General features: G+C 34.6%; 1 protein-coding gene across 21 annotated transcripts in view; it reads left to right on the top strand.

Annotated features, from left to right (window-relative positions):
- Positions 1 to 20678, top strand: part of Ndae1 (Na[+]-driven anion exchanger 1) — a 73262-nt gene that overhangs the window by 30531 nt on the left and 22053 nt on the right. For 13 of the 21 annotated variants that reach the window (XR_011730939.1, XM_071771154.1, XM_071771152.1 and 10 more), the window contains 15 exons: positions 2528 to 2593; positions 4640 to 4778; positions 5197 to 5416; positions 5797 to 5920; positions 6738 to 6914; positions 9233 to 9337; positions 11523 to 11626; positions 12026 to 12211; positions 16373 to 16579; positions 16836 to 17248; positions 17457 to 17622; positions 17837 to 17995; positions 19409 to 19558; positions 19776 to 20051; positions 20237 to 20626. Coding sequence is in view for 20 of the 21 variants with exons in the window: in XM_071771154.1 (XP_071627255.1) it covers positions 2528 to 2593; positions 4640 to 4778; positions 5197 to 5416; positions 5797 to 5920; positions 6738 to 6914; positions 9233 to 9337; positions 11523 to 11626; positions 12026 to 12211; positions 16373 to 16579; positions 16836 to 17248; positions 17457 to 17622; positions 17837 to 17995; positions 19409 to 19558; positions 19776 to 20051; positions 20237 to 20626 (2882 nt within the window). In the remaining variant the exon portion in view is untranslated. Of the gene's footprint in view, positions 1 to 2527; positions 2594 to 4639; positions 4779 to 5196; positions 5417 to 5796; positions 5921 to 6737; positions 6915 to 7601; positions 7665 to 9232; positions 9338 to 11522; positions 11627 to 12025; positions 12212 to 16372; positions 16580 to 16835; positions 17249 to 17456; positions 17623 to 17836; positions 17996 to 19408; positions 19559 to 19775; positions 20052 to 20236; positions 20627 to 20678 lie in introns of all 21 variants that reach the window. The other 8 variants (XM_071771167.1, XM_071771159.1, XM_071771153.1 and 5 more) reach the window with 8 other exon arrangements.

Below are 20678 nucleotides of genomic sequence, written 5' to 3'. Positions count from 1 at the left end.
AAGATTGTGCATTCAGTGCCATTATTGATGCCATTGTTGGCACTGAATGCAATCTTTAGAATGTATTATTAGCCATTGTGGTGCTAATAACGGCACCATTTTATATACTCGAACACCAAAAATCAACAATAAAAAAAAATAATATTCTTCAAAATATTTTATAAAAGAGACTTGAATCTATTTCTGTCAAAAAATCTAGAAAATTATAATTAAAATTGATACGTGTTGGGACACGTTAAATACATTCAAAACATTAAATATTGTCTGTTTATTTAAAAAGTTTTGTTTATATTAGATAAAACATTTTCCTGAAAGTGCTAAAATGTATAATTTCTTACTTCGCGTATCAATTTCTACCGCTGCAGACTGAACCAATTAATAACGGATCTCAAGTACAGCTCGATTTTACTTAGACAACTCACTCTATAAGTTTATAACATCGAAGAGAGGATCTTTATACTTTATATAATCATGTTATATTATAGTTATTCTTAGCTTAGCTAGTCTAGCAACGGTTTTTAAGTTCAATTAAACTTAAAATTAAAATTAAAAATTTGTTGAAACGAGCGTTTTTAAAGCTTGTGCGAAGTTCCAGGAACTGATTTATACTAATATAATTTATAATAAGCATATAATAAGCAATTTTAATTCTAGATAGAATAATTTCAATAATTAATCACTTAACCCTTCGCCCGTAAACTATAATTTGACTGGCATCGTCCGTAATCTGGGTCGTAAATGTCCTGTCGTTATTTTGACCTAGTAAATAGTGTTCAAAAAATCTGAAAAAATTCTGTAATACTTGTATACTATCCTATTTTATAATCCCAAAGTTTATTTAGCGATTCATTATAAAATAAATTGTTTATAAATAATTCTTTATGCAAAAAATTGAGAAAAATCCATTTTTATTAAAAAAATCATATCTCATTGAATTTTAAATCAAAATAAAAAATTCCAACGAGGTTTTATAGTTAAATATGTGTACTTTCAAGAAAAAAATTCTGTATATGGGTCATTTTTAAAAAGTATAATTATTCTGAGGATTGAAAATGGCGTTTTTTGAGTTAAAGAAAAATAAGATTTTTAGCGTAATTTTTACATTATTTTATTAAAAAATCATATAAAATCGTCTTTCTCGTAAATAATATCTAATATTTGTCGCTTGATCATCCATTGTACTCTGAAAGTACATGTAATTTCTTTTTACACGTGTTTTCATCCACTCACATTTTGAGGTTATATATATATAATATACACAATCATAAAAAAATATCACTTATATAAGTTAAAAATAACTGTAGTAATATGAAAATGACGTTAAATTAATTTTACTTCCTTGCACGAAAGTCTGGCACTGTCCGTAAACTGGGTCAATAGTGGCACTGGACGCACTTTGACTCGCTGCTGGTCAAGCACACACTGGCGAATTCCAACGAAACTTTGGGCATGAGTTCTCCCCACTACCTACTTTTTTTACGAGGGAAAGCAAGCCCCCCCCTTTTTCATTTCGGCGGTATTCTATTTTGAATTTCGGCTTGTGCCATTTACGACCCAGTTTACGGGCGAAGGGTTAACTTATATAAAAATATTTGGAAAAATGTTAAATTTTTGTAAAATAAGAGCCATATCATATGTAATAAAGATCATAAAAATAGATGAAAAAAGACAAATAGTCAAATAACAAAAATTTCTATTTCTTATTATTTAATTATCGTGGATAAATAAAGAAAAATTATGTTTTATCTATTATTAAAATAATTTTAACATTATTATTAAAATAACGTTACAAAAAAAATATTAAATTTTGCGTATGTTGCATGTTAAGAAAATATTTATAAGTATAATAGAAAATATTATATAAGTATATAATATGTAGTGAAATATAAGTCGCGAAAAGCACAACTTTAAAAAGTTTAACATATTTCTTCTTATTCGTGTAGTAAATGCCAGAACTTTGAGAGAGAGAGAGCTCTGATTAAGTATAGAAGTTTAACAAAGCGTTACAAGAATCTGACGTAAACTAGTTAGGAAATCAAAGTAAATAAGTTGAATTTCTGTAATGTGTGTACATTTCTTACTTGTATCGGTGATAGGAAATCTTTAAGGTACGGTTAATCAATACGTCGTCAAAATCTTTCATCATAAATATCCGATCTTGACTTTACCAAACATCGTGTATATGTCAAGACTAACAATAAGTGATTAAGATGTTCTTCATCACAAACGGCTGAATCAATACCACAATTCTTGTGCTATCTAATAGAACACACATGATAGACAGTAACACGTTTTATCACATCAAGTAATAATTATAAAGATAATTAAATAGTTTTTTCTTTATAAAAAAATGGAAGGATTTTTATTTTTCACAATTGAATTGGAAGCATAATTATTGATTCTAAATCTGCTCATTTTGTATGTCAGTAATTTAAAAAAAATATAACAAACTCCCTACGCGAAAATTATTTTCATCAGCATTTCTTTAGTCCGCGCGAATGACACGGTAACACCGTTGACATTGCAGGACAATTGTTGATGGCGCGCAGGGGTCGTCTCGCTAGCATCTGCGACCCCGCCGGCGAGATGATATGTAAGCCACCCTTATGCATACATATGAGACTCTTTTATGTGATGCAAATATTTAACACGAGATCGTTTTTGCATCCTACAATGCAATATGAATCCTATATATACAAGTTTCCTTGCTGAAAATCTCACGTGTTTGCTGCGATTTGCGCACGAGAGATTAAGTCGGCGGTGCATGATGCTTTCGCTGAGATCACATACCGCGAAAGTAATAATCTCGATCAGATTTTAAGCCTAACGTAACGGAATGTTTTGACATGATGTCAGGTGTCCGCGATAATCGCGTCACGTGCGTCTACGTTTATCAGAAGCAAGTAGCTTGTATATCGCAACAGACATTGCCTTGATTCGTTGATTATCGTTACATAAATGCGATTGTATTTGATGTGGCGAACGCATTTGTGCCTAAGTACCTCGTCATGCGTTGCAACGTGTGTGTGGATTTACAAACTCTCCGCACGTGTCCAGCACGAATTATGTATACCAAGGTATAAAGTCCCGGTTACGCAACACGCCGGTTGCGTTAAATATTTAGATTTGTAGGATGTACGAACGGTATCGAAATTTTGGCGACGCACGATACAACACAATACAAAATTCCAGAGAAGGGTAAGAACGCTATTTCCACGTTTGCGAGGTGTAACCACGGTCGATGAAAAATTTACCGCATGCGAGAATACACAAGTAAATACATCGTCCATGACGATTGGGTACTTTTAGCATTTTATGACAAAATTACCGTGAAATAATGGAGCTGCCTCGGGGATTTGTAATTCAATTATATAATACATTCGCATTCTCGTATTTGGAACATTTTGAAATTGGGATACAAAATTATTTACAAATATTATTGAAATAAATGTAACGTTTAAAAATCATATCACATTAAGAAAAATATTTATGTATAAATTACGCTTTAAATAATCCTGTGATAGATCTCATAGGTCAGTATAATAATTGATTGACCTTAAAGTCTTCTTTACATCGGCGATAGTAATAGAACAGGTCAGGGCTATGGGATAGCCTTTTCCCTTGCAATTTATTTTATAAAATAGTATTTTACCCAACTCTAGTTATGTAACTTACATTACACAACTGGTTACACAATCGTTTTAATTAGAAGATTTCTATACTTTTTTTGCTCTGCTTTCTATGTGTTCTCTGAAAAAAATCTTTCTAATGTGCATGCGTCATCTATCATGGCGTATACATATGTTCATACACATACATATATATTTTACGCTATTTGTCGGTCGATCGATCAACGTCAACGTCTTCCTTTCACTCGAAGCTTTGAAATCGACGCAGTTGTGCTTAGGGGACGTTTCGGAAACGAAATTCTGTCCCCTTTTTACATTATATAAGTTTCGTTGACATCAAATAATGTCGGGCACTTTTGTGCTAACATCCCTCGGTCCTCGCCAAACTTTGTTTCTTCATTTGATCATTCTCATAGTCTTTTGGACATATAAGAATTTATCTTGTCTCTCTGCTAATATTTTACTAGAAAAAATCTAATTTTTCTTTTATATATGCTATGCAATGTTTCTTTCTGGATTACATTCATTCGCTGAAATGCGCAGAGAATAAAATGCAACATGGCATGTTCATGGAAACTTGAATAGTTTACTTGCTTGCATACCGTTTTGCACGTAAACAAGAATAGCCGATATCGTTTTAAGGATTTATTTGTTTATCTCTAATTTAACGTGTAAGTTCTCGTAAAAGTTGTCTCAATCTCTATCTGATGACGAACAATGTACATAATGAAAAATTGAGGCCAGAATGTCTATACCGTTATAATATCTATTAATATTGTATGTATTTTGTATTTGTCAACTCTTTCAATCGCATTTAGCTAAACATTTTGCAAGCGATATCATTTTAAACAAATCTCTCATCTGTTATATCTTATTATACTTAGCGTATATATTCTGATAAATGTATGCTCTCTCTCTCTGTATAAATATTGTACATACTCTCGCATATCTTTGTCTGCCGAATGCGACTTTAAGATCGGCGATTCATGCCTTATTGCACAATTGTTTAGTCACTCCGCCAGCCCAGAGAGTACAGTTCATCCTTGGCGAGGAAGTCGGTGACGATGCGCACGAATCGCATCCGCTTTTCTCGGAGATGGAGGAGCTTATCAAGGATGGCGACGAAATGGAATGGAAGGAAACAGCGAGGTAAAGGTCGAGTTGCAACTCCACCTCGATTTTAACTTTTTAAAATGCAGGAATATGTTTGCGCATTGATGTTACGCATCGTCGTTTTACAACGGTATATAATATTTTTACAATTAAAATGATGTTTAATTATATATGCAATACAATGATGTGGAAAAATACATATTACAATACAAACAATTTTAATCTTTTGAATATATCGAAATAAATAATTAAACAAAAATATCAGTGATACAATAAATACAGAAATAAAATATTGTAATAATAATCTTTTAAATGCAGATTAAAGTATTTTGGATTCATTTAAGACTTAAAAAAGATTAAAAGAGCTTAAAACTTTTAATTTTTAAAATAAAATAGCAAGTATTTTTATAAATCGTATATACGCAAATATTATACATAAATATAATATACGCAGATGGATCAAGTTCGAGGAAGACGTCGAGGAAGGTGGCAATAGGTGGAGCAAACCTCATGTTGCCACTTTATCACTGCACTCACTCTTCGAGTTAAGAAGCCTCCTTTTAAACGGGACCGTCATGCTTGATATGGAGGCGGGCAGCTTAGAACAGATAGCTGATCTTGTTCTCGATAATATGATCAATAAAGGAGTACTGTCGGTCGAATTGCGAGAAAAGGTAAGAATATAGCCAAGTAGGTACGTGAAGAAACGTCATTCTGATACCTGTTCTTCAAAGTTTTATCGCGATATCTTTAGATAGACCACAAATACATTTATAATCCTCACATTTTGTCATTGATATAGATAACGTATGCATGTATAAAAAGTTCATTCATGTGTCTCGTTAAAAAGGGAGCTAACTTATTGGTTACAAAGATAGCAATGACATTGTCGAAAACCAGTTATCGATATTTAATGAGAGCTAAAAGGTTTAGATTTACAATTCTATATTTATTCTTGATATTTCTGTTTTTTTGAATCAATACTTCGGCACATCAGCCACACACGTGCACACCTCTAACCAATCGATCAGACGGAGTATTAATATCATTTCAGGTGAGAGAAGCCCTTCTCGTCCGACATCGGCACCAACACGAAAGACGCAAAGACAATAACATGTCGAAGTTACCGATCATAAGGTCGTTAGCTGAGATAGGACGCAACCATTCCTCCTCGAAGAGTAAGTTTCACGTTACTTTCTCGTCTCAATATCGGTAAATTACTTTTTGACAGGTTGCCGATGGTTCCACACACACACACACACATACACATATAGTGTACATAATAACTTGTAATGTCAGGCATATGGAAGCTCAAAAACACAGATTGTCTCAGCGTGATTAGCACCATCCCATTTGCCTATACCTAACGTGCCCGTGCTCAACGTGCGTGCGCTTTTCCTCATTCCTTTTTATTTTATATTTATATTTAATTTGTCATTTTTTCTAAATTATGCTTTATTTTTTGGTTAATAAATTTATTATACATATAGTAAATAATATAATAAACATTATAATTAATAATTATTAGTTCTTAGACAAAACAAAATCCCTATATCCTGTCATAACATTATTATTTTACTTTTATTATTATTTAAATTAATAATTGCTAATATATTTAATTTATTATTTACTATATGCTCGTAATGATCCGAATTAATGTTTAATAGATAAATAACAATAATAATAATAATAATAATAATAATAAATTTGAGATTAAATTAAGGTCGATTTTTTAAACTGATCTTAATTTTTATTTTGCAGATTACTTTTCTTTTATTAATCTTTGATATCGCGGATCATTAAGAGTCTGTTATAATTTAAGTTGATTTAATTTAATTTTATCTTAATTTCTAATCCAATTTTGTTTTTATTTTTACCTGCATTTTCGTTGAAGACCACCCGGATGACGGTGGCGGAGACGAAATGGTCGGGTCCACGGATCTTAGGGTGTGCTAAACTTTGTTAAAACACGTACGACACAATCGACATTTTCAGATTGCGACTGTTCATGTGGTATGCATGCCTTGTTGACGTCAGATTTGCAGGAGCGTCGTGAACCGAAGGACACTTACATGCCGTCCGTCGCCCGCAGCAGCAGCTGCCCGAATTCGAACACGGCACAGCTGTCGAAAGAGGCGAAAGACCTCAAAGGGCCGTACCTTCTGGTTCCAGGTACAACTTAGGCCAGTTCATCCGCTAAGCAGCCTTGGATTGCGGTGCTTTCGTCGCTTTTCTAACCACACCCCAAATGGAACAACCCACTAACAACTACAACATGCGTGTATCGATCGCTTCGCAAATTCTACCTTTTATCGCTGCCGGGATTAAAAGCATTCGCGAGTTTAGTTCCGCAACTTCGATTCTGAGAGATTTGTAATTTGAACCTAATCGATTAGGTTTGCGGCTTAGAACTTGATATGCCAACAAGAAAGTACAATTGTTAGGAAGTTTATTTCAGTTAAGTGTATTGAGGACAAAATTTCAACATTGGTATTTTAGAATAAAATTTTAAAAACGACAATTTGTGATTCTGAATTTGGGAGGCAAGCGATACGTTTAGCTATAACTTGGTATCATTGGATTGTGTGTCATAGTGCGTGCCGATCAAGCGAGGATCAAGACAATCTCGATTGTCGCTGGATCCGTCCGCGATCCGTTGGATTTACAAGCCGATCATGGTCATTCCCCAACTGCCTGATGTTTCTTGGTGATTGTCTTGCTAATTGATTGTCAATGTGAAATACAATCAGCGTCATCGAGACTGCTCATCGCTCTCATCGAGTCACCTCTCTTCGTGTGCTCCGGAGCTCAAGCCGGTCGAAAATTTGTAACTTACCATCGTTTCTTTTCTTTTGTCAGACGAATTTGGCATACCCCACGTGGTGGGATTCACGACGTGGTTCGCGATGTGTCCGCTAAAAGGTTAGCTTGCCAGATGGTTTACACTCGATTCTATTACGAATCTGCACAAAATTCTACTTCTCACTTATTATATTATCTTTCGTCTATACTAAAGTCTCTTCTCTGTCGTCTTTCACGTGTCTCATCACGTAAGCTCGTGATCGACGCGCGGCGAAACTCATATTCCGGTCTCTTGTCGATCCTGCCTCCTATTATTTCAGCTATCTCGATGGAATTGTAATTGTTTTATTGTAATGCACAAGAATTTCAATTATAAGGACACAGCATCATCTAACATTTCTCTGTGTGAACCGAGTGTGTGAACCGAGAATCCCGAACAATCTGGCAAAATTTATGTCGCGTAGAAATTCAAAATTTCGAGATTCAGAACAATTTTTGAATTTTTTTTTATACAGCGTTGATATAAATAGTCAGACATTATCATCTACGAGAAAATGTTACCTTCCATAAATACGTGTCCTTATCGAGAGCGTAAATGTCAACGACACTGTGATAGATAACGCGTCTGACCTATTCTAGCCGTGACTACTGTGCTTGATTCTACCTCTTGAATACTAGATACATCTTGGTCGCTCTCAATACTCACTGAAATTGATTACGGTGGTTAATGCGGTCAATACGAGAAGTGGATTACGGTTACTCAACATGATCTGTATTCTCATTTGCATTAAATGTGGCTGTCTAATTATCGTCTTCCGTTGATATTGAATATGTATCATCCCTTCAGTGTAGGCAAATAACATCAGACAGCGATATTAAATGTACGACGAGAACACGACGGAGAATTTAAATGCGTTTGCAAATGACGGGTGTACTTCCTATCGTACGTGTCGTTACTGCAATTTATCGTGCGTTTTGCGGTCTCATTATCCATTGATCAACATGCACGTCCCTTCGTTGACAACGTAGGACAACGTTTATGATTCCGATCATGAGGCATGGATCTTTCTATGTGATCTTTCTAGGTGCACGTAACTCGATGTAAACCCTGTCTACTGTATATTCATTACTATTGAGCATTTCTAGTTTTCAGTGTTATAATCGACTAATCTCTTTTCAGTATCCTTACTAACGTAGTCCATTCTCCTCGTAACCTGCGAAGAAGCGGAAATAAATAAATAATTTTTGTAATGTACCTGGCGTTTTGCGCGGGATTTTTCCACATAAAAATTGCAGAAACAATTGCATGTATAATTTTCTCCCCGCGGTAACATTGTAATCAGCACGTGTACACGGAATATTCCGGAACCAGACTGTTTGTTCGCACGCAACAATTTCTTCTCGGATTAAATTTTTAGATCGAGATTGAAACGCTGATATAAACGAGGCGGCTGCTTTTAATTTCGATTCATAATTTGTCCCGTTATTGTCAAAGGGTTATATCCGCGATGAGAAATGCAATCAAAAACCGACGATATGTGTGTAAATTAATAGGTTTGTTATACATTTCAAACGATTTCCGAAATCAAAGCGATCGCGATTTAGTACGGCGGATCCTTTATTCCTTCTCGCATCTTCCTCTGTAAATAACATGCGATCCTGGTGTTGTGTTTCATGCTCATTTTTAGTGGAGGAATCGAATTCCGCTCCGGCGATCGCCGGCGCAACAAGTCAGGGCAGTGGAGCAGCGCTGAATGCTGGTAGCCGCTTCCTTGCGATACCCGGCAATCCCGGTAAACCGCTTTTCTGTGCTTGCTTCTCTACTTATACACACCTTCACACTCGCGAACCGCATTAATCCGTAGTGAAGTTCCGCACACGTATACGTAGATTAATCTGCAGTAGCAATTATTATCCATGCCGTTGACGTGCGCGACAAATGAGAAACCGTTGTTCGAGATCGGGACGGATTGTCATCGGAACGCTGAAAGGCTTAACAAACTTCATTTTCGCTCGCGAGAAATTACCGAAGAGTCCTTACCGTACTGCGGATAACGGTGGCTGATGACTTGCAAATAGCGCCAGACGTCATTAAGCCTCTTGCCATTTCGTAAAATTGGATTTGATTTTAGATTAGATATAGAAGTTAATGATATAAAAGTATTTATTTATTAAACACTTGTTAGAAATTCTTCAAGAATTTAACTTAAAAAACTTTGTAGAAGAAAATAGACGCATTAAATTTAATTATTAGAGAAAATCATATTATGTATTTGTTTCGCCAATAATTAATTAACGAGAAAGACTCTATTTTTATATTTGACAACGTTTGGCTAATGTCGTGACAATTCGACCATTTGTTTTGGTCAGATTAATCGTCAAGACTTTTTCGACCATGGGTTTTGGTCTTTTTAAATTGAAGTAATCTTTGATACTTATATATAAGCATCTCATTTAATTAAATTCGACCATATGGTCTTGACGATTAATCTGACCAAAACCAATGGTCGAATTGTCACGACATTAGCCAAACGTTGTCGAATATAAAAATAGAGTCTTTCTCGTTAATTATTAGATACTATATGTAATCAAAGAATGTTTGATCAAATATTATTAAGCATTCTATTCGCGAAGGACAGTTAGAGGGATATTAAACTGCAAATATATAGAGAGAGTTAGTATTACCTGGGGCGATAAGACTATTGGAGAAATTTACGATAGGGTTATCTTTGCAAAGCGATGCTAGTGATCGTCCTTGACATTTGGCGTAAAAAGGTCAAGTGCTACTTTAAGTAATGGCGGGGTTCGATTAAACAAAGTTTATTTGATTCGTTTAATCGAATAAGTCGGTCGATATCGATTATATATGCGCTATGATATAAAAAAAGAAGATTCAGAAATAATTATTAATAAATTAATGTGACTGGTTATCGCGTAACCAATATATCAGTTCAATATAATCTTAAAATCTGTCCGCATTTTATAATATTGATTATATCTGTTTTTCAATTACGCTTGATTTCCATCAGATAATTAAATAGCTATCAGTAATTAAATAGCTACTCATGCATGACAGGTTTAACTGTCTTTTTAACGAGAATTTGACAATTTGAGTTAATTTGTTTCGCGAGATAGCGTGTTTAATTTACGAAACTTAGAGATAATGTAAAATTGCATTATGCTGTAAATAAGATAAAATACTGAATATTGAATTATTAATCATTCGCTATTATAAAAATACAGAAATTTATATTATTCTATTTTACAAATTATTGATATTTATACGTTGTTAAAAACATCTATATATAAATATTCTATTAGTTTTATTTATCATAGAATGGAGATTTACTTCTTGATTTTTTAAGAACAAATCTTGAATAATCTTGTTCTCTGAATGGTTTTATATGCGAATTAGTATTTGTTTACAATAAATATAGTTATTATTATTACCGCATCATAATTTGTGAAAAGAAGTCAGTTTTATATCATATTTTTTAAAACTCGCGTTAATTTTGCCGAAACAAAAGGTTTGTCTTAAGTTTATAAATAAATTTCGCGCTTGTAAATATAAATCAACAACTTTTTGAAAATTTTCTTTGCACACTCCGCCGCCTTCTTATTATTTTGCAAGCATACCACTCGAATTAGCCGCGAGAAAATTCATGAGTTTCCGAAGGGGTGTGATCAGTGACTTTCCTGCGAGATAAAGGGCGCGTTCGACCTTTACAATGCTGCGACAGACTGCTTTAAAGCGGGACGTACTGTTCTAATTGCAAAAGCGAATTTGCGCGAATAACACGGAGTGTGAAATTCGAGCTGCACGAAATTGCAATCTGCTTCGTGCGCGCACCTCGGAGGATTAATGACGCACGGGCGGATCCCGAGAGCCATCATTTTCCTCATTGCATGCTACTGACAGAGCTTGTTACTCAAGTCGCGCGTAAAAATGCAGTAGGCAGTAAGCTAGATCTCTTTCAGGCCAAGAACCGGGCAGCAACGGCATGGACCGGAGCCCTAGCAGCGTGTCTATCTGCAGAAATCACAGCTCCTCCGCTTTGGAGAACGGAGACGCTAATCACAAGGTTTGTAAATACATTACCCGAGATCCTTGAGAAATTAGATCCTTCTAGTTTAGTACATTACGGTGACGGCATAATATGATGAACGTTTGTAGCTCAGATTATAATTACCGGATATCTTTGAATTATCGTGAATACAATTAAAAGTAAATCTATACAATGTGTCTACGCACGCACTATATACGGATTACTTTCACAAAAGCTCAACATAATTGTTATAATAATCGGCCTATAATTATCTTCCGATAGTTTTAATATTGGACAAGCGAAACTCGTTTAATTTTCCTAGCAATATCTTTGCTAAACAGGCTTTATTTAAATCCTTCTCCTTTAATGTCGAAATTGATATTTCGTATCGTGGGCAGCTTTATCCGAGAAACTTCAACTTCACTTTCTCATTAGGGTAATACGCACTTTATGAGGAAGATACCACCCGGCGCCGAGGCAAGCAACATACTGGTGGGTGAGGTCGATTTTCTCGACAAGACTTTGTCCGCATTCATTCGGTTAAGCCAGGCTGGAATAATGGGGGACCTGACAGAAGTTCCTGTTCCGACGAGGTTCATCTTTGTTCTCCTGGGGCCCATAGTAAGTTATCGCGATTACGTAGAGGTCGGATTAAATGCGGAAAATGAGTAATTGAAAATAAGTTATGAACGTCGCGATTTGCTTCAAGCACCGTTTCATTGAGATTCATCCATTATCTAGATTCATTATCTACACGGAGAAAATTTTCTCTTAAAATTTACCCCGAAATCATGGTAGTTGTGGGACAACATGTATTATACCATCAAGAATTTTATGTGAGCTATTCTGATTAATATCCACCATAATAAAAAATATTAATATCTATTACATTAAAATATAAAATATGTTTGATTAATTTTACTAAAATATATCTAGGAAATTTCAATAATTTTTCAAAATTTATATACCAATCTGCTTGGTAATTTTTATAACGTTGTTTGTAAAATGTCTCTTGATGTATATTTTAAAAATTCCTTGGTTGTCAAGTTGTCCCAAGTTTGTAGTGAATTTAAGGGTAAAATATAACAAAAAATTCTCTCCGTGTAGATTTGCAGAAATTGTTGTGATGAAAGGAGACTTTACCACCCACATGTACCTATGACTACATTTTAATCAGCACGTCCCATATATAAGAAAACGATAAAAAATGTCTTTTGTGTGTTCTATAATTCCAGTATTTGTAAATCTTTTTAAAATAAGTATACAATCATCGATGTGTATATAAGAGAATAAGTATATATACAAGAGAATATATATAAATATTAGCAGTTTCGGTCATCAAACGCAACTTTTTATGCCTACTAATAATTTTTGTGAATTTTATATACTTTGGTTTTACGTCGTTTTTAAAGCACGCGCCGATTGTTATTTTATCTTGAAACACAGTTTTATGTCAACTCTGAAACAATAATGTCTCTGACATAAATAATGTCAATATTTATTTATCTTACGTACAAATCTTTTTTTCTTGATATTTTTAACTAGAACATTTTTGCAGATTTACCATAGATACAACTCTGTTTCCCTTTTGACGTAGAACTACGTCTTTGTCGATAGTAAGTAGGGGGTAAATCCAGGAGCACAGATGTAAATAAAAAATGTCACATTTTGAATGTTTATATCTTCGAAACTAATAATCGTAGAATAATAAATAAGGTGTCATTTGATAGCTTATAGAGTCCCATTTTCTCTCTAAAGTCTCTAAAGTCTCCAAGAGGAGTTACCAATTTCTATCTTAACAAATCTCTAATGAGATTGCTCTAATTTCCGTAAATTTTGTGATATCAAGCTGAAATTTGTTTTTATGGATAAAGTGTCATCAAAGGAAGGTTGGGTATTGAATTTGGCGTCAATCGTTGAAGGGGTTACCGATTTATGTCTAAAAAAAAATGTAAAGTTACACATGTAATCTTATATAGAATATCATCAAAGGAAGGTTGGCATTTACTTTGGCGAGAATCGGGGAAGGGGTTACCGATTTCTTCAAGAAATTTATATATACTTAACACTGAGAGGATCCTGTATTGACATGAATTTGTCGTCGATCCGGGGATACCGATTTATGCCTAAATAGAGTATAAGTTATACATGTATTCTTATATAGAGCATCATTAAAGGAAGGTTGGTATTGAATTTGGCGAAGATCGTTGAAGGGGTAACCGATTTTTGCTTTAAAAGTGTATAAGTTTTCTAATTCCATTATATTCTTCAGTCTTTTCTACCTCTATTTCATATATAATATACTTTAAGATTTGGTTGATTAGACCCAGCTTCATTAGGTTTCTATAATATGTATGTACGTATTCCTAGCAAATTCTTACGTATACTGAGGGAAAAATTTTGTTGAATCAACAAAACAATTTTGCTTAGCAACATACAATCTTCCGGTTTTATTAAATCAACAAAACAATTTTGTTGATTTTTTAATTTATTGATCCAATTATTTATTTTATTGAATTAAGTACACGTCTATTATTTGAACAAAATGAAATAATTGAATTCTAAAAATGGTATCATACAAAATCATTTTTTTCAAGTTAATGATCAATTTTGTTAACTCAATAAAATAATTTTGTTGAACCAAGAACATTAACGTTTTTAAAAATAGTAAATTTATTCAAAGAAATATTTAGTTAATGATATATTATGTATAATTGATAGTATAAAATATTTAGTTAAAAAGAACAAATCAATATAGTCAACAAACAAAATAGTCAAAAAAAACAAAAGAACAAAATATTTTGTACAAATATTTTGTTAAGCCAATCAAATCATCTGCTTGGCAACATACAATCTTCCGGTTTTATTAAATCAACAAAAATTTTTTTGATAAAAATAATTATTTCTCTATGTAACTCAAGAACTAATCAACCAAATTTTAAAGATTTATATATGAAATAGGGGTAGAAAAGATTGAAGAACATAATAAAATTAGAAAAAAATTGCCAATATAATAAAAATCAAACGGGTACAGTAACAACTGTGCTGCAATTGGTTGCAACACAGTTGTTACTGTGCCCGTTTGATTTTTATTATATTGGCAAATTTTTTTTTATTTAGATAAATTAAAATCCGTAAATTAAGTTGCAATTGAAGATTAAAGGCAAATATCTTCTTATAGCAAAAAAAAAAAAAAGCTTTTTACTATTTTTGTTTCTTTCAAAAAATTAATAATTCGTTTTTTCGGAACGCTATGCATTTGAAAGTGTCGGATGATTCCTAAGGAGATTATTATATTAAAAAAAAGTTCGAAAAATGTAAAAAAGTATGACATATGCGGATATTTTCACGTTGTTCGAAATATTAGAACAACAGAATCAACATAACGCAATAAATTGGAATTCCTAACTATAGTGGAAATTCTCTGAAATAAAATTGCTATACCTATATTTATATATAAATGCGGCAGTAATTATTAACGAATTATTTGAAGTACGTCGCTTTGAATCGTCGATTATCTGCACAATATAATATAAATCAATATCTCTACCATTCGGCTATTCCAGTAATATCAACGACTTATCACGGGCAATCATCTTCTATATTTAATCTCGAACAAGTGAGATCTAAAAAAAGAATGTATCTAGTTCGAATCGCTTCGGAACCACTTGCGCAAAGTCCTCTCTTCGCATTTATGTGTATGCACATCTATCTAAATATCAATTTAAGATTCGAGAAGGCCATTTCTGCCTCACAACGGGACAATTAAACCTTTAATAAGCAGTCATGCATGCTGATTGCGTCTGCTGACTATTGTCTCGAGAGATCTATACGTAAAGTAACAAAGAGTTTTTTTTCACACGAATACAATTTAAGTATGCAATTGCGACCTTATTGTATTTTAACATTTAACGTCACTCTTCACAAATGGTTCTTTCATTAGGCATGTCCATTTTTAAATTTAAATACTTTTATTATTCTAATAATAATAAAAAAGTTATGAAAATTTATAAACAAATTTTCTGTGCATATTAAAAAAATGTTGAAAGAATGTTGTAAGAATGCATTAGAAGCATGGAAAAGTGTTAATTAATATTACAAAAAATTTAATCCTGAAATAATATTTAAATATCAAAATTATTTAAAGACTATTATTATATCTATTAACTGATTCACAAAGTATGCAGTTTAATTAAAGAAATATCAGTCTGTCTAATAATCTCATTATTATATAAACTATTTATATCATTTTTACGCACGTATACATAAGAAACTATTCTGTATAAATCCATTAGCATTAAATCAAATTTTAATGACGTTTTTCTTTTTAAAAATGAATTGCTTACGTCATCAGTTCTTAGACTGTATATAATCTCTCTGCGATAAAAAATATTTATCGATAAACAGGGACACTAGTTTATTTTCGTGCGTTACACGTGGCTGATAATCTCACAAGTTTTTACAAAGCCTTCGCTTATCACCTCATCTTACGTTATTCTGTATTAAGTAATTGTTCGCAATAAGTTATGCAATAATTACCTTAAGTTAATAGTTAATGCGCCATTTTATGACGATATTATAATTTCAAAATATTCAAAATAAATCGCTAAAGTAAAGTACGATGGAAGATATCTGAAAAGAGTATATGGAAAAAATAACGATATTAAAATTATATAAAACGATACATACAAATATATCAGCATTTATATAATTGATATAATTCCTAAACATTGGACAATACGACAAAGTTATATAATACTCCGCATTGCGGGTTGCTTTTAGGGTGGGATTTCGGGTTTTCACGAGATCGGTCGAGCCATGGCGACTTTGATGTCCGACGAAGTCTTCCACGACGTGGCTTACAAAGCGAAAAATAGAAATCATCTCTTAGCTGGTATTGACGAGTTCCTAGACGCCGTGACGGTATTACCACCCGGTGAATGGGATCCCGCAATTAGAATAGAACCGCCAGCCGCTATACCGTCGCAGGTGAGGATAGTCTTAGGAATCGAAAGCGATATAATTTTTATGAGATCGGATCTCGATATTACGTAAATGAGCAAAAATAATCTCTATCTTTATCGGCGATCACGAAAGCACGTGACAAGTAAAATTCTCTTTTTGTGTATATCCATAGTTAATTAAAAATCATCAAAATTATATCGATTTTAATGTCTTGTTTTAAAATATATTAAGTTTAGAAAGTATTCGCCACTTCAATCGCAGCTTGGTTTGCCGTTCTCAGGAAGTCAGAAAGAGGCCCAAGGAGGAAAAGCCTAAGGAAGAGTTCGACGAGGAAGCTGACGAACAAAAGCTAAGGGAGGAATCCGGCCTTTCCAGATCCGGTAGACTGTTCGGCGGTCTGATCAACGACGTTAAGAGGAAAGCTCCGTTTTACGTTTCCGACTTCAAGGAAGCCCTCGCGCTTCAATGCGTCGCGTCTTTCATTTTCCTATATTTCGCCTGCTTGTCGCCCATTATTACTTTCGGCGGTCTCCTCAGCGAAGCAACCGGCAAGAATATGGCCGCTATGGAATCGTTGGTTTCTGGTTTCGTCTGCGGCATAGGATATGGATTTTTCTCTGGTCAGCCATTGACTATACTCGGTTCTACGGGTCCGGTGCTGGTTTTCGAGACGATCGTCTACGAATTTTGCAAGTGAGTCTCGATAAAAATATATCTGCGTTTTAACCAGCTTCTATAGCAACATTTTTTTCTAGACTGCTTTCTGTAATTAGGAGTCTTTATATTGTAACTTTATGAAGCTAAAGTCGACAAACGTATAAAATATTCATTCTTGCTATAGACATTTATTAACATTTTCTTTCTTCAAGATAATCTAATTAGATCGTTATTCTTTTTGCAGGAAGGTCGATTGGGATTACATGTCCTTCCGTTTCTGGATCGGTACATGGATCGCCGTGATTCTGATGATCCTCGTGGCTCTGGACGCAAGTGCTTGCGTTTGTTATATCACTCGATTTACGGAGGAAAATTTTGCCACCCTCATCGCCTTCATTTTTATCTATAAGGTAAGAAAACTCGTACTGTTGTTCAGCAAGATGTATACCTAGTGAATTTATTAAGTTTTTCTATCAATTCTTTTCATCGTTTAAGCGTTTTAAAAAACGTATTATTTGATAATATATACCTACATATATTTAACATAGATCAAGTTTTTGATATTTTTAATATTGTTACCTATTTAATATTTCTATATATGTTAAGTGTATCAGTACATTCTAGGCTATCGAAAATGTGCTGTCGATCGGCAAGAAATATCCCTTAAACAGCTATCCTAGCGGAACACTAGACTACGAGTGCTGGTGCAAACCACCGAATACCAGTCTGCCATCCAGTTATGACAATATGAATTGGACGACATTGGATAAAACAGCTTGCGAGGTAATGATATAATACGCGAGAAATCAAGAATGCGACAATTACTTACAATTAAGAAGACAATAAACGGTTGCACACACTTCGAGATCTGGATTTCACTAAAACGCATCAATATATGGCTATATTATGAGATTATCAAAGCAACTTTTATTTAACTAGGTAAATGTTTACAATTAGGGCCTGACCTCCGATGACCTTGACCTTGACATATGTTGTCAAGGTCACTCTCCTGAGTGACCTTCAGAAGGTTTTAGTCGGGGGTCGCTTCTTATTAAAAAGTTATAAACAAAAAAAGTTTTGAAGATATAGCAGTTATTTTAAGTACTGAGAGGCATAAGCGACTAATATTACGTTTTTCTTTAAAGCAGAGAATACTTTATTTCGCGAGAAAGTCGCTGCTTTACCAAAACACAACATTTAAAGTAGTAAATTGTTGATAAATTGAAGTCTTTTTGTTAAAGCAGAGAATACTTACATGGGTTAGATGACGCGCTTTAAACAGTTGAATACTTTTAAAGCGCGTCATCTAACCCATGTGGCATCTCGCATATTAACTTTCCACGCATGAAAAGTTCATGCATACACTTTCCACGCGAACCGAGGTTCACGCACCCCCCCTGCTTTCGGGGGAGGTGCGGTAGTCCCGAAATAGTTCACGCATACACTTTCCACGTGAACCGAGGTTCACGCACACCCCCCCCTGCTTTCGGGCCGGCCCCGGTTCGCGTGGAAAGTGTATGCGTGAACTATTTCGGGACTACCGCACTTCCCCCAAAAGCAGGGGGGGGTGTGCGTGAATCTCGGTTCGCGTGAAAAGTGTATGCGTGAACTATTTCGGGACTATCGCACCTCCCCCGAAAGCAGGGGGAGGTGTGCGTAAACCTCGGTTCGCGTGAAAAGTGTATGCGTGAACTATTTCGACATATATATTAGTCATTTATGCCTTCCAATACTCAAAATAGCTGCTATATTTTCCAAACTTTTTTTGTTAATAACTTTTTAACGAATAGTGACCCCCGACTAAAACCTTCTGAAGGTTACTCAGGAGGGTGACCTTGACAACATATGTCAAGGTCAAGGTCATCGGAGGTCAGGCCCTAATTGTAAACATTTACCTTTAACTATTCATACAATCTCGTGTCATAACAAAAATTGCAATCCCTATTTGAATATCAACTCGCGAATCACTTTCACGTGTTTGATAAGAAACATCGAGTACACAAACCTATCATTACGCTCAATTGCAACACTCAAACACGCGTATCTATACTTCTTGTTTCTTCTTATATCTTCTTGAGAAATTACAGAGAAGCAAACTATATTAACTAGATTACTAGGTGTTGTCCTGAATTTGCAAGAAAATGTGATCTTGCAATCCAATTCGCTTCATGCCGTATTCGTTATTGCTCCTTTCAGAATTACAATGGCACTATGGTGGGAGATGGCTGCAACATACCGCATTATGTACCCAACGTGTTCCTTATGTCAATTATCCTATTCATGGGCACGTTCTTGCTATCGGTAGAGCTCAAGGATTTCAAGAACGCTTTATTCTTTCCCTCAAAGGTATGCTTTAATTAAAGGAGAAGGTACAAGACTAATTTTATTTTTCTTGGGGATAAAGTTTGATGAAGTCATAAGATGCTACTCGTAAAATTGTTATATTTAATAAAAATATATTATAAATATCTTTTTATTTTTATTAAGAACTCAATAATTTAGGAAATCTTATTGTTATATCTATCACGCAATTCTCTTTATTGATATTCCTATGTTCCTTTAGGTGAGACAAGTGGTGAGCGATTTCGCAGTAATAATCGCGATATTCTCTATGAGTACATTGGATCATTTCGTGGGCATTCCAACGCCGAAATTGGAAGTGCCGGCGGAGTTCAAGCCAACATTGGACGGACGAGGATGGATAATCTGGCCTTTTCAAAGGAATCCGTGGTGGAGTGCTGTCGGGGCATGTCTCCCCGCTTTACTGGGCACTATATTGATCTTCATGGATCAGCAAATCACGGCCGTTATTGTTAATAGAAAAGAGAATAAGTTGAAGGTGAGCAGTTGATGCTTCACCGGTTACGGTATCTCAGCGGTTACGGCTTTATCTATTCTCGTCAACGAATGTCACATGCTTTGAATGCGAAAAAGAGTACACTGCTTCATAATTACAGTGATTAATAGTTTACAATAACTCAGCAATAAACATTTATACCAATGATTTTATTGATGCTTTTCCAGAAAGGATGCGGGTATCACCTGGACCTCTTTGTCCTGGCGATCCTGATCGAGATATGCTCGGTGATGGGACTTCCATGGTTCGTCGCAGCGACAGTCCTCTCCATAAATCACGTGAATTCGTTGAAGTTGGAGTCCGAGTGCGCCGCGCCGGGAGAGAAGCCGCATTTTTTAGGTGTCCGCGAGCAGAGAGTTACTCACATACTGATTTTCCTAATGATTGGATGCTCGGTGCTCCTAACACCGATGCTGAGGAACATACCGATGCCGGTGCTGTTCGGTGTCTTCTTGTACATGGGCGTCGCTTCGCTGAAGGGTCTTCAATTCTTCGATAGGATTCTGATAATGTTGATGCCGGTTAAATATCAGCCGGACTATATGTTTCTTCGTCAGGTAAGCAAATAATTCCGATGCCTTGCTATCTTCAAAGTAGTTTCAAAACGCA

Source organism: Temnothorax longispinosus, chromosome 2 (genome assembly GCF_030848805.1).
Source record: "Temnothorax longispinosus isolate EJ_2023e chromosome 2, Tlon_JGU_v1, whole genome shotgun sequence".
NCBI lineage: Eukaryota > Metazoa > Arthropoda > Insecta > Hymenoptera > Formicidae > Temnothorax > Temnothorax longispinosus.
Note: the sequence above shows the minus strand (reverse complement) of the source record. Positions and strands in the feature narration are given on the sequence as shown.